The 12,276-nt window shown below is 36.7% G+C and overlaps 2 protein-coding genes across 2 annotated transcripts in view; both read right to left on the bottom strand.

Annotated features, from left to right (window-relative positions):
* Positions 1 to 12,276, bottom strand: part of LOC306639796 (olfactory receptor 4A5-like) — a gene marked incomplete at both ends in the record, with an annotated part of 343,811 nt that overhangs the window by 215,292 nt on the left and 116,243 nt on the right. The gene's annotated exons all lie outside the window — the stretch shown is intronic.
* Positions 4,801 to 5,709, bottom strand: LOC306639171 (olfactory receptor 4C6-like; the record flags this gene model as incomplete). The annotated part of the gene is made up of 1 exon (XM_079102575.1): positions 4,801 to 5,709. One exon carries the CDS (start codon positions 5,707 to 5,709, stop codon positions 4,801 to 4,803), a length of 909 nt encoding a protein of 302 aa, XP_078958701.1.

The following is a 12,276-nucleotide window of genomic DNA, read 5'->3' as shown; positions in this document are numbered from 1 at the left end:
TATGTAAGCCCTACCTCAAGAGCACAAATTTACGGTGGTACACACCTGTAATCCCAGCAACTTGGGAGGCAGAAGCAGGAGAATGAGAAGACTGAGGTCAGCCTCAGCATCTTAGTGAGGCCCTAAGCAACTAGGTAATACCATCTAAAAATAAAAAAAATAAAAAGGGTCAGGGTTGTGACTCAGTGGTAAAGCATCCTGAGTTCAGTTCCCAAATACCATTTTTTTTTTTTTTTTTTACAAAGGATGATCTTAACAGTTGGAGAACCAGAAATTTACCAGAGTTTTCAGGGAAAATGCCAAGGCATCAATTGTAAGAGAGGAGTTTAAAGAGAGAAAGGGTTAGCCTTTTTGTGGTTGTCAGAACTTGAATGATCGTAAGGGCTTTTACCCTGACTGTCATGAAGTGTGGTGTAATCTGACTTACAAGTTTAAAAGACAACTCTGAGTGCTGTGCTGAGGATCAAATATAAGAACAGAGGATGCCAAATAAAAGTAGGGAGAGTAGGCAATAGTTCATGTGAAAGTCAGTGGTGGCTTGGAACTAGATGATGACTCTAAAAGTCATTAAAAGAGATTGAATTGAGGAAATAAGATGAAAGGTGAGTCCACAGGGTTTCCCGACAGACTAGATATTACATGTGACATAGACCAAATGTGCCATCAACTGACAGAACATTTTGCGTGTAGAATAGACTTGGGAATAAAGGTAGAACCAGGAGGACAGATTTGGACTTGTTCAGTTTGAGAAATTATCTGTTCCAGGGAGAATGCCATGGAGAAAGTTGGATTTCCACATTACAGCATCAAGAAATAAGTCTGGCTGGAGATATTAATTTGAGAACGTTGGTCATGTTAACATAGTAGGTCAACAAAAACTGGGTTAAGAATTTCTAATGAATTTTTTTAGGGTGAGAAATGAGAAGTGGCTATTAAATTAAATGACACAGGGGTCCTTTGATATTCTTCAGAATAGACTTTCAGAAAGTCTTAGATAAGGGAACATGACTGAAAAGGGCTTGTAGAAAAATAGGAGAGAGATGAGAGACAAGCACTATGGCGATCTCTTGAGTTTTGTTATAAAGGAAAGGACACAAGGTAGTAACTGATGAAGGAAGTGGAGTCACAGGAAGATTTTTCAAGAGAAGAAATTGATTGTTTTCTAACATAAATGATCCTGTGGAAAAGGAAATGTAAATGAAAGAAGAAACATCAAATCAAGTGTTAGATCATCGCCCTTGTGTAAACAAGGAGGAGAAACCTAAGTCCAGTACACAGGCCAAGTGGCTTCACTGGATCTGAAGTGGTACACAGATGATTCATGTGCAGCTTCAGGTAGGACCTAAGTGAACAGATGCTGGTAGATCAGTACAAGCAGCTGTGGGGTGAGTAGAAGTTCTTTTCGATGGCTTAAGTTTTCTTATGAAATGGGAGGCAAGTCCACTTAATAGTTACTGTTTTAGTCAAAAATTTTTTTTGTCACTGTGAATAAAAACAACAAAGAAGATAAAAAGTTTATTTGGGGTTCATGGTTTCAGAGGTTTCAGTTCATAGATGATTGATTTCATAGCTCTGAACTGGAGGTGAGGCAGATCATCATGGTGAATGGGCATGGTGGAGGAAAGCATTCAGGACATGTTGATCAGGAGGCAGACAGTTCTTCACACCGGGGATAAAATAAAAGTCCCAAGGGTATGCCCCTAGTAACCTGATTACTCCACCTGTAGCCTACCTGCCTATGGGCACCTCCAAATTAATCCATGTTAATGGATTAATTCACTGATTAACCCAACCTCACAACTCTCATAATCTCATCCTTTCACACCTGAACAGTCCTGCATTGTCACACCTATGAGATTTGAGTGGACATCTCATATCCAAAACAGAAGAGTTACCATTATGTTTTATGTGTGCCCTTTTCAAAAGGTAGATATTATTGTTCCAGTTAAAGTGCCCTTATGCTCCTACCTTTCTACATCTTTATATCACAAGTAATATTAAATTTTTCAAATTCTAATACACAGAAAATCATATGGTTTAAAAGCTATTATTGGTAAGAATCAGTTACTACAGAAAAAATTAAGATTTTTTCCAGAAGTGAATGTGTTAGAAAAAGAAAAGTGTTGAGCTATTAAGTAATGCATAGACTGAGTAAAAGTATTTAATGTGAATTAACATGGGGGATCTATAGAACCAAGAAGACAAGAAATTTTTGAAATCTAAAAGGTCAGCAATATTTTCAGCATGAATTACCAGAACAGCTCTTTTCCTGGTAAGAGAAAACTGTAGGTTCTGATCCTACTAGTGATACTTAGAAATTATCAAGCAGAGTATACATATTTAAGATTAGGAATCTCATTTTGATTCTTCCATTTTAACTTTATAATCAAACTAAGAAAATGCTCTACATAAATATCTTACACAGACCAATTATCATATCATGATCATTTTCTTCTTCTGTGACAATGTAAAGAAATGTAAAATGAATCTAGATATTTAATTCCAAAATATTGCTATCATGCAGTAAATATTATGTTCTCCTAATGATACAGCAAAGGGTAAATGAAAGTTGTATGCAAAGATTTTTATGCTGTTTCTAAATTCATCTATAAATCCATGTCAGATCTGATTTTTAGTTGTAGACTAATAGAGTCTTTGATGCCACTGCTCTGTTCTAACTTAAGGATTAATAATAATAGCGTTGTCTTCCAGGGCCTGGCCTGCCTTTCCCCTCTCCCCTGGTACTACACCCCACCCCAACAGCAGTGCATTGATTACCTACACATTCCTCACTTCAGGTTTCACTCTGCACATTTTATCTTCCCAGGGATATGTTTGAGGATGGTTCTTCTCATCATTCAGATTTTAGTTAATTTTTTTTTTCCCAGAAAGCCCCCTTGCCCACCTCTGTAGAACCCCCAAGTCACCTTCACACTACTCCATTACGATGATCTCATCACGCGATGGCTCTATGACATCGATTTTCATCTTCATAGGTTGTCTGTCTCCTGCACTAACATATAAGATCTGAGACACAAGGAAGGTGAGTTTTCTTATTCGCTGCTGTAACCCAACTCCTAGCAAAATATCTGAACTTTGTATAAACTCAGCAACTGTTTATCAATGAACAAATGAATCTTGAAGTTATAAATATGATTGGGGATTATTAGAGCTAGATTCTTCTTGCACATACATAGTTTATTTCAAAAAAATATTTGATTTAAATGTACTATATTTGAAACCATAACTCATGCTGAAATTGTTGCCCTCCCATATATCATGCATATTTGTTTTAATAAGGAAACAGTTTGCTAAACCATGCTAGGACCTTAGGCTTCCCATGTACCTCATCAGGGGAAGTGGCTGGAAACCTCATCAGTGCCTTCCTAGTCCTTTTTATGGAAGCATCAGGGAGAAGATGAACATTCTTTGGATTTGGAAATACATCTTGAAGGCAACAGCAAAATCATTTTCCCATCGTTAAATAAATAGGTCTAGGTATGCAAAACTAAAAAGAACCAATAAAATTAATAAGTAAATAAATAAATAAAGTCTACACAGTTTCTCCATTCTCATGGAGAATACATGACTTCAAGACATAGACCCTTGATTTTAAAGCATCTTAACTTGACCACAAGTGAAACTTGTTATGCTTCTCTGAAGAATATCAAGAGATAGTTGAGAATTTGGCATACTTTGACCTTTGTATTAAACAACACATTAAAAAATGAAAAGTCTTTCCAAAAGGAACACTTGGCAGTATGTCAACTGAGGGGCTTCTAATCCCGAAAGTGCTTATAAATATTTTCCTTCCCACTCTTTATGGTTGTTCGCAAATATTTGAAACCCCTAAGTCTGTTTTGGACATGGAGGCATCCAATAATATTTATTAAGCATATTCTGGGTGACCAGGAATGTTCTAACCACTGAGGCTACAGCGAGAAGGAAAAAAAGTAATCCCTGCCTTGACAAGGATTATGATTTAGGGAGCCAGGAACAGAACCTGAATCCCAAGAAGTATTTTAAGGTATGTGATTGCAGATGTTGAGGTTACAACCTGGGTGTAGAAATGGGGGACAGCTAAAGGGCAGGAGTGGGGAAAGTCATCAGGAAATACTTCTCTTTTCTTTTCTGGCAGGAGTTCATTTGGAGGGAAAAAGAGTGCAGGGAACCAGCCAAGCAAAGGCATTGGGAAAGATCATCTCAAAGAGAAAATTAAGACTAGCATGGTAGCACAAGACTCCATTCTTAGTGGCTCAGGAGGCTCAAGCAGGATGATTGCTAGTTCAAAGCCAGCATCAGCAAAAGTGAGCTATTAAGAAACTCAGTGAGACCTTGTCTCTAAATAAAAAATACAAAATAGAGCTAGGGATGTGGCTCAGTAGTCTAGTGCCCCTGAGCTCAATCCCCAGTACCAAAACAAAAACAAAAGAGATGAGGGGGGGTTTAAATAAATTAATTAAAACACCTAAACTTGGGAAGACTCGGGTTGTTCAAAATAAAATTCAATTTGAAAGTGTTCCTTTGAGGACAAGGAGAGGCAGTACAGAATGTACTTGTGTGAGGCCCTAGAGGCATATCATGGTTGCACAGGACTTGTGTGTACTATCTTGACTTGTCTGTTAAAAATGGATTCTGCTGTCAAGTATAACTAAAAACAAACAATGAATAAAATAAAATTTAAAGATGAATCTGGTTGCCTATGCCCAGTGGATTGGAATTATGGGGAGGATAAGACTCCATCAGCTTTGTAAGGAAAATGCACTGCTTGGAATGCAATCTAGTGACCACCAGGGCCCCTCACTTCACCCATAGTTTCCTCAGGGCACTCTTCACCTCTGCATTCCTCAAGGTGTAAATCAAGGGATTTAACATTGGTTCCACAATGGTAAAGGACACAGCCATCGCCTTGTCTATGGGGTAGGTGACCACAGGCCTCACATACAAGAAAATACATGGCACAAAGAACAACACCACCACCAGGAGGTGGGAAATACACGTGGAGAGGGCTTTGTGCCTCCCTTCAGAGCTATAAGACCTCAGGGAGCAGAGGATGACCACGTAGGAGGCCAGCAGGATGAGGAAGATGGTCACACACATCACCCCACTGTTGAGGATGACCAAGAGACCCAGGACGTGGGTATCCATGCAGGCCAGCTCCAACAGTGGAAACAAGTCACACATAAAGTGATCGATGACATTGGGGCCACAGAAGGGTATTCTGTACATGAAGAGAAGCTGTATTGTTGCGTGCATGGATCCGCCCAGCCAGGCCCCTCCCACCATCAGGCAGCACACTCGAGGACTCATGATGCTGCTGTAGTGCAGGGGCTTGCAGATGGCCACGTAGCGGTCACAGGCCATCACGGTGAGCAGGATGATCCCCACACCTCCAAAGAAATGCTCTGCGAAGAGCTGGGTCATGCAGCCCTCCAGGGAGATGGCAATGCTCTCAGAGAGGGAGTCCACGATCAACTTGGGGGCAATGACGGAAGAGTAGGTGACATCCATGAGGGACAAGGAAGCAAGGAAAAAGTACATGGGAGACTTCAGACTCTGACTTGCACTTATGGTCACCACGATGAGTAGGTTTCCCAGTACTGTGACCACATACATGATTAGAAACAAACCAGAGAGCATTCTCCTCAGCTCTGGATTCTTTGTAATGCCCAAAAGGATGAATTTAGTCACGTTGTTTGGATTCTCCATTGAATGTGGGCTAAGGACGGCATGTCACTCTGCACTGGAAAATCTGCAGAAGCATTATCCTTTTTAATTAGCAACCACTAGGTGCGCTGGACATTTTTGGTGTGTTTTCTTATATACACTCTCCCTACTTTATCTGAAGTGCTCTAAAAGCAGTACTGTTCTGGAATTGAAATAATTGAAACATACATCACATCTAAAGAAACCAACACATCAATCATATAAAGAAACACTTAAAATTTGCATCAAAATATTGGCAATGGAGAACACTGCATGCTCATGGTTCATGATTTCACATCTTTAAAAAGTAATTGTCTTAAATTCAGTTATCATTAAGATTCCTACAGCAGAACAAACACAGCAGCCGAATGAAATCACTTAAATATAAATAAAATAAGATTATTTGAAATTATTTAAAATTTGTTAAGATTAAAATATCCATGTTTATTTCATCATCTTGACAAATGTATCTTTGAAAATATAAGAGGATAATATTAGGAGATAATGAGTGAGAGGTATTCAGGAAGTTTCTACACTCTGTAAGCAAGGTTTGTCCTGATCTGAATTTATTAAAATAACAATTCAATAAAAAATTGTTCATTTTGACTACCAAAATGCTAGCAGTTTCAACTCCATCATGAAATAGTCAAGTGTGACTATTTCATAAACAATCCTCCCTGCTCCTCGCTCCTCTATTGGACCATAGCAGTAGTACCGGTGGCCCACCTGCCCGACCTACAAGAATCAAGTGCACAGTCATTATGAACAGTTTTACTAAGAGTGGATCAAAAGAAAATGGAAATATCAATGTTGGCATTGTTTTTAAGCAGTATTAACAAACACAAATAAGCTGGAAATTGGATTGGCATAAGGATGAAATATGTATCTTAAAAATCAGGCTGTTTATTAGTTATATCTACTAATATCACAATGAAACTGGTTAATTCATGCAATCATTTTCAAAACAATATGGGTAAATACTTTCAGAGTCATAGACTTGTAATAGTAACCCCAATCTTAAAAATTTATTCTAAGATTGAAATGACATGGAAAACCTTTAATCCTGAAGATAATGCATTATCATATGAAACAGTGAATATCTAAAATACTCAATAAGAGTAAGCTGATTTTGCAAATTATTGCACATTAATTTCACATGATGCTATGACTAAACAAAAAATTAATCATATAAGGATAGAAAAGGTAAAGCATTTTTTGGAATGTTATGTGTGTGGTAGTTACTGGGAATTGAACTCAGGGACACTTTACTACTGAGTTACCTCCTCTGTCCTATTTATTTATTTCTTCATTCATTTATTTTGAGACAAGGTCTTCCTAAGTTGCCCACACTATTCTAAAATTTGTGATCTTTCTGCCTCACTTTCCTGAGTCTCTGGTATTACAGGTGTATGCCTCTGTGCCTAGCACAGAAGAAAATTTCTAGTAATTTCCCCCATTGGAACAGATATTTTAAATATAATTTTATAATTTGTAAGGGAAATATATAAAAATTGTAGGGTTTAAATTTACAATGGAAATTGGTTATCATTTGAAGATCATCTAATATTGCACATAAATTTAAAAGCACAGCACCAGATTCTTCCTTTAAGCAGTTCAGAAAGGAAAGGAGAGGGAGGGGGTATGAAAAATCATGGAATGAGACAGAAATCATTTCCTCCATAGGTATGATTACAAGAATGGTATGACTGTATATCCTGTACAACCATAGAAACAAATGATGTACCCCATTTGTGTACAACAAATCAAAATGCAGTCTGTAAAATTAATTAATTAATTAATTAATTAAACAGTTTAGAAAGTACATGAGGTTTGAAGAAAATTTGTTTGCAAAGTTGAAACTAACATGCTAATATTTAAAAGAATCATACCTTGAAATTTTAAACTATTATAAACTTTTTTTGTAAACTTTGTATGAATAGCTATACCATGGCCCATTACTCCCCATGCTTTATGCATGTATTTTGATATAAATTGTAAATTCACATTCTATTACATTCTGTTCATCTTTCTCCTTGAATATCTGATGACCTTTCTCTTCTCAAAAGCCATGCCCTTGGTTAGGCTGAGTCTTCCTGAGATTGCTCAGTACCCCATGGCAGCATGAACTGTGGGTGGTGGGCCATCTCCTAGGGCAGTGACCTTGACAAGTTTACCTGCCTGTGTTCCACTGCCCACTTTGCCCATTATTTCCTTCTCATTCATTTTAATCAAAACCCATTCTACCACCATCCTTCAAAAAATAGCAGAACTTCTGTTTCAAGTTGAAGCACATACAACATTCAAACCTAAAACAGGGATTAGGATTAACTTCATTACATAAGTAGTGCTTTGTAACTCTAATTCAAGCAGTAAAGTTCAGCTGTATTTATATGTATATATATGTGTATATTGTTCACATTTGCATTTGTATTCTAAATAAATGATTTCTAAATAAATATTTTCACAAATTGAAAGAATAATTTAAAATCTTAAAATCTTAATAATTTTAAACCTTTGTGATTACTCTACCTGCAAGCTTATTCAATCCGCCATATTTTTTTATTCAGGATTATTATTCACCTATAAATGGTTTATTTCTCATTTGTCTCTCACACCATATTCTTTTTCATAACTACCAGGGAAATAGGTTCCTTTCAGATTTCAGTATCTTTCCTTCCCTTTCAATGTAGCTCTGTTGATTTCACTCAATATCTCAATGTTTATACTCTTAATATTTCTGGATTTTGGAAAAAGAAATCCATTTCTCTGTTTCCACCTTTTCTTCCCAATGGATGTATGAGCCTGCTTTTTTCCTCTTGTCTTAGTATTTTAAGGGAAAGACCAAGAAACAACAGCTAAAATCAAAGAAGTTTAGAATTCCACCAACTGTGATCTTTCCTAAACAATTCTCAGGCAGGAACCTAATGCTACTTGTGATATCAAATGCACTTAAGGAAAGTTAAATAGACAGAGCTAAATCAGAGGACTCTAATCTGTGATTTTAGTACCTATTTCTTACTTTAGAGTCCTCCCATTTTCATTTGCCAGTTTGTGGTTGTAGAAATAATAAATACCACATCTACATCAATAACTGTGAAAGGTATGGTTGAGAGCTCTTGAATTTATCACACCCACATATCAGCATTCTTCGTAAGGCCTCTGAAAATTCCATATTTTAGTCTGAAATATAAGGACAGAGAAAACATTAGAAGATAAAGAATCAATGAAAGTGTGTTTAGAAAGATCAAATAGCATGCTCTTGGAAATCTAGAACAAAAAATGTGCACTTGTAACATTTCTAAGTCACTTGGATTTAACTTGAAGATGAAAATCTAAATAAACCTCTAATTTCATTACTTTTGAAGAAATAGATTCTTCTAACTACACCACCCCATCTGGACTTTTAAAGATTTGATTCTTTTAAAATAGCTGCTGTTGTGAGACTTTTTGTTTATTGGGCATCTTTTAGGGATCAAGTGCTGTTCTGTGGGCCTCTATGTATTGTTTCATACGCATGCACATTCTTTAAACTTGGAAATTCAGTTCCCATTAAAGATGAGGAGTCTGAGAGCCAGAAAGATTAGTAAGTTACCTCAAGTGCACACAGTCTTGATAGGCTCATCCACTGCATTAAATATGGTACCTGGCCACAATACCCACACTTTTTAGCCCTGAATCACAGTTCGAAATTCCCATTGAAAATGCAAATCTGTGAAGTAAGAATCTCACCATATATCATTTTCTTGAGAATGCTGGTGATGATAACTTCCTATCCTGAATGAAGAGAAATTCAATTCAATGGTGCCAAAAATATGAAGGCTATTTCCAACTCTTCATTCTGCCTCTAAGTGGGTCAGGAAGAGTATCCCTAGCAGTCAAAAGGGACAGTGTTTTCACTACACTTTTAGTGCTGCCTTCAACATCTCAGGAAAAAATAGAAAAGCAAAGCCTTCTCTTGATTTCCACTGGAATATGAAGAGGTTTCCCTGAGAGATCACAAATTCATACAGCTACCTCACAAAAGCCCATGGGACTTGGAATTTTTCCATTAGCATGACTTTCCATGACAAAATTTTGTGTTGTTTTACACTTCCTCAAGTGTTTGTAAATCTCTATGTCCCCAAGGAATATTTTTCTTTCTTTCTTTCTTTTTAAATATCTGTATTTCTGTTTGAAGATTTTTTCTTCCTGTTCTGGAATAGAACACTGAATACACTGGGATGGAACAGTGTACCTTTGTGTAATGCCTGTGTACCTATAAATCCAAGATCAGAAATTTAAAAAGACCTGAGATCTGAAAGAGGGCAGTGTTTATTCATAGGATGATGGTTATTGCATTAGAATTGGGGTTGTAAAGAGTGCCTATTAAAGAAGAACACATGCATATGCAGAGATTAAGGGTCAATCAAAAAGTACTCTCAGAAGTTGATTTGAGATTCCATGATTTTAAAACTAAAATCACAAAGACTACAGATTATATTTTCACTTTTTCTTTTTTCTTCTTGTGTTTCACTTCTGTTCGTGTGTTATAGCTGTACATAACAATTGAGTTCATGCTGACATAATCATGAACAGTGAAATTTAATTTGCTCCATCTCAATCCCCAGTGTCCCCCTTTCCCTTCCCTTCTCCCTTCCCATATTCTGCTTCTTCTACTCTTTTAGTTTACCTTTCACTGATCTATGTAATTTTAATTTGGGAGATAGATATACATAAAGGTGGAAATCACTATGGTATGTTTATATATGCAGTAGTATAATTTATTCAAATACATTCTCCATATCCTCCCCTTTCCCTTCATGCTTTTCTCCCCCTCAATCTCCTTTTGATCTTCGTTTTCTTTATGGTATCCATTCCCCCCCCCCAACTTTTTCCCATAAGTTGCTCTCGCTTCCAAACATGAGAGAAACAACTGAAAACCTGATTTTCAGAGTCAAGCTTATTTCCCTTGGCATGATATTCTCCATTTCCATCCATTTCGCAACAAATGCCATACTTTCATTCTTCTCCTTGGTTGAGTAAAGTCATTGTGTATATGGCCCATTTTATTATCCATTTGTCTGTTGATGGTTACCTCAGCTGTGCCATAATTTAGCTACTGTGAATCGTGCTGCTTAAACATTGATATAGCTGCATCATTATAGTATGCTAATTTCAGTTCTTTTGAACAAATACTAAGGAATGGAATAGGTGGGTCATATGGTGGTTCCATTCTGAGTTTCTTGAGGAATCTCCATACTGCTTTCCAGAGCATTTGTATTGAATTACAGTCCCAACACAATGTATGAATGACTGTACTATTTTTCATCACCATTTATTATTATTTATATTCTTGATAATTGCCATCCTGATTGGCTGGACATGAAATCTCTGTAATTTTGATTTGCATCTCACTGAATTCTATGAGATACTGAACATTTTTTCATATAGTATTTGGCCATTTGTATTTATTCTTTGAGAAATATCTCTTTAGTTCTTCTGCGCATTGTTGATTGAGTTTGTGTGTGTGTGTGTGTGTGTGTGTGTGTTGTATGTTAAGCAATTTTAAAAATTTTTATATATTCTGAATATTAATCTCTTGTCACAGGAGTGGCTGGCAAGATTTTCTCCCATTTTATATGTTAAGTCTTCATGCTATTTATCAAACCTTTTGCTGTGCGGAAGGTTTTTAATTTGATGCCATTCTTCTCATTGATTCTTGGTTTTATTTCTTCTCTTTGTGGGTCTTGTTAAAGAAGTTTGCTCCTGAGCCAATATGTTAGAGCATAGAGTCTATGTTTTCTTCTAGCAGATGCAAAGTTTCTAGTCTAGGTCTTTAAATCCACTTAGATTTGACCTTTTGTACAGGGTCGAGAGTTAGGGATCTAGTTTCATTCTTCTAATTATGAATATTCAGTTGCTTCCCATGTCCATTGTTTAAAAGGCTATGCAACATATAGTTTTTGGCACCCTACTTCATGTATGAATTGACTGTGTTTATGTGGGTCTGCCTGTGTGCCTTCTGTTTTCATTCCCTGCTCTTCACCACATTTGTTTTGATGCAATACCATGCTGGTTCTTTTTATTTTTTGCTATACTTCTATAGCATAATTTGAGATCAGGTACTGTGATGCCTCCAGCATTACTTTTTTGTGTTTGTTTTGTTTTGTTGTTTTGGTTCAGGGAATTGAACCCAAGGTACTTAACCACTCAACTGCATTTATTATTTATTTCTATTGTTTATTCCTCACTAAATTGCTTAGAACCTTGCTAACTTCTGTGGTTAACTTGAATTTGTGATCCTCCTTCTCAAACCTCCCAAGCTGCTTGGATTAGAGGCGTAAGTCAACATACCAACTCTAGCATTACTCTGTTTCGTCAAGATTGCTATGGGGTATTCTGGGTCTTTGTTCTTCCAAATGAATTGTAGTACTTTTTTCTGGTTCTATGAAATTTTTTTGAAAAAAGTATTTTGAAAAGATGTTAAGGTCTGTTTAATGTTAGAGAACACAGCACTGAGAATGAAGCTTGGGGAAAAATGTGGACTTAGTTTCCTCAAACCCCTTCAGGAGGATCCATAACAAATAATTT

Source organism: Sciurus vulgaris, assembly GCF_902686455.1.
Source record: "Sciurus vulgaris genome assembly, chromosome: 11".
Classification (NCBI taxonomy): Eukaryota; Metazoa; Chordata; class Mammalia; order Rodentia; family Sciuridae; genus Sciurus; species Sciurus vulgaris.
This window is presented reverse-complemented; position numbering and strand designations above follow the sequence as displayed.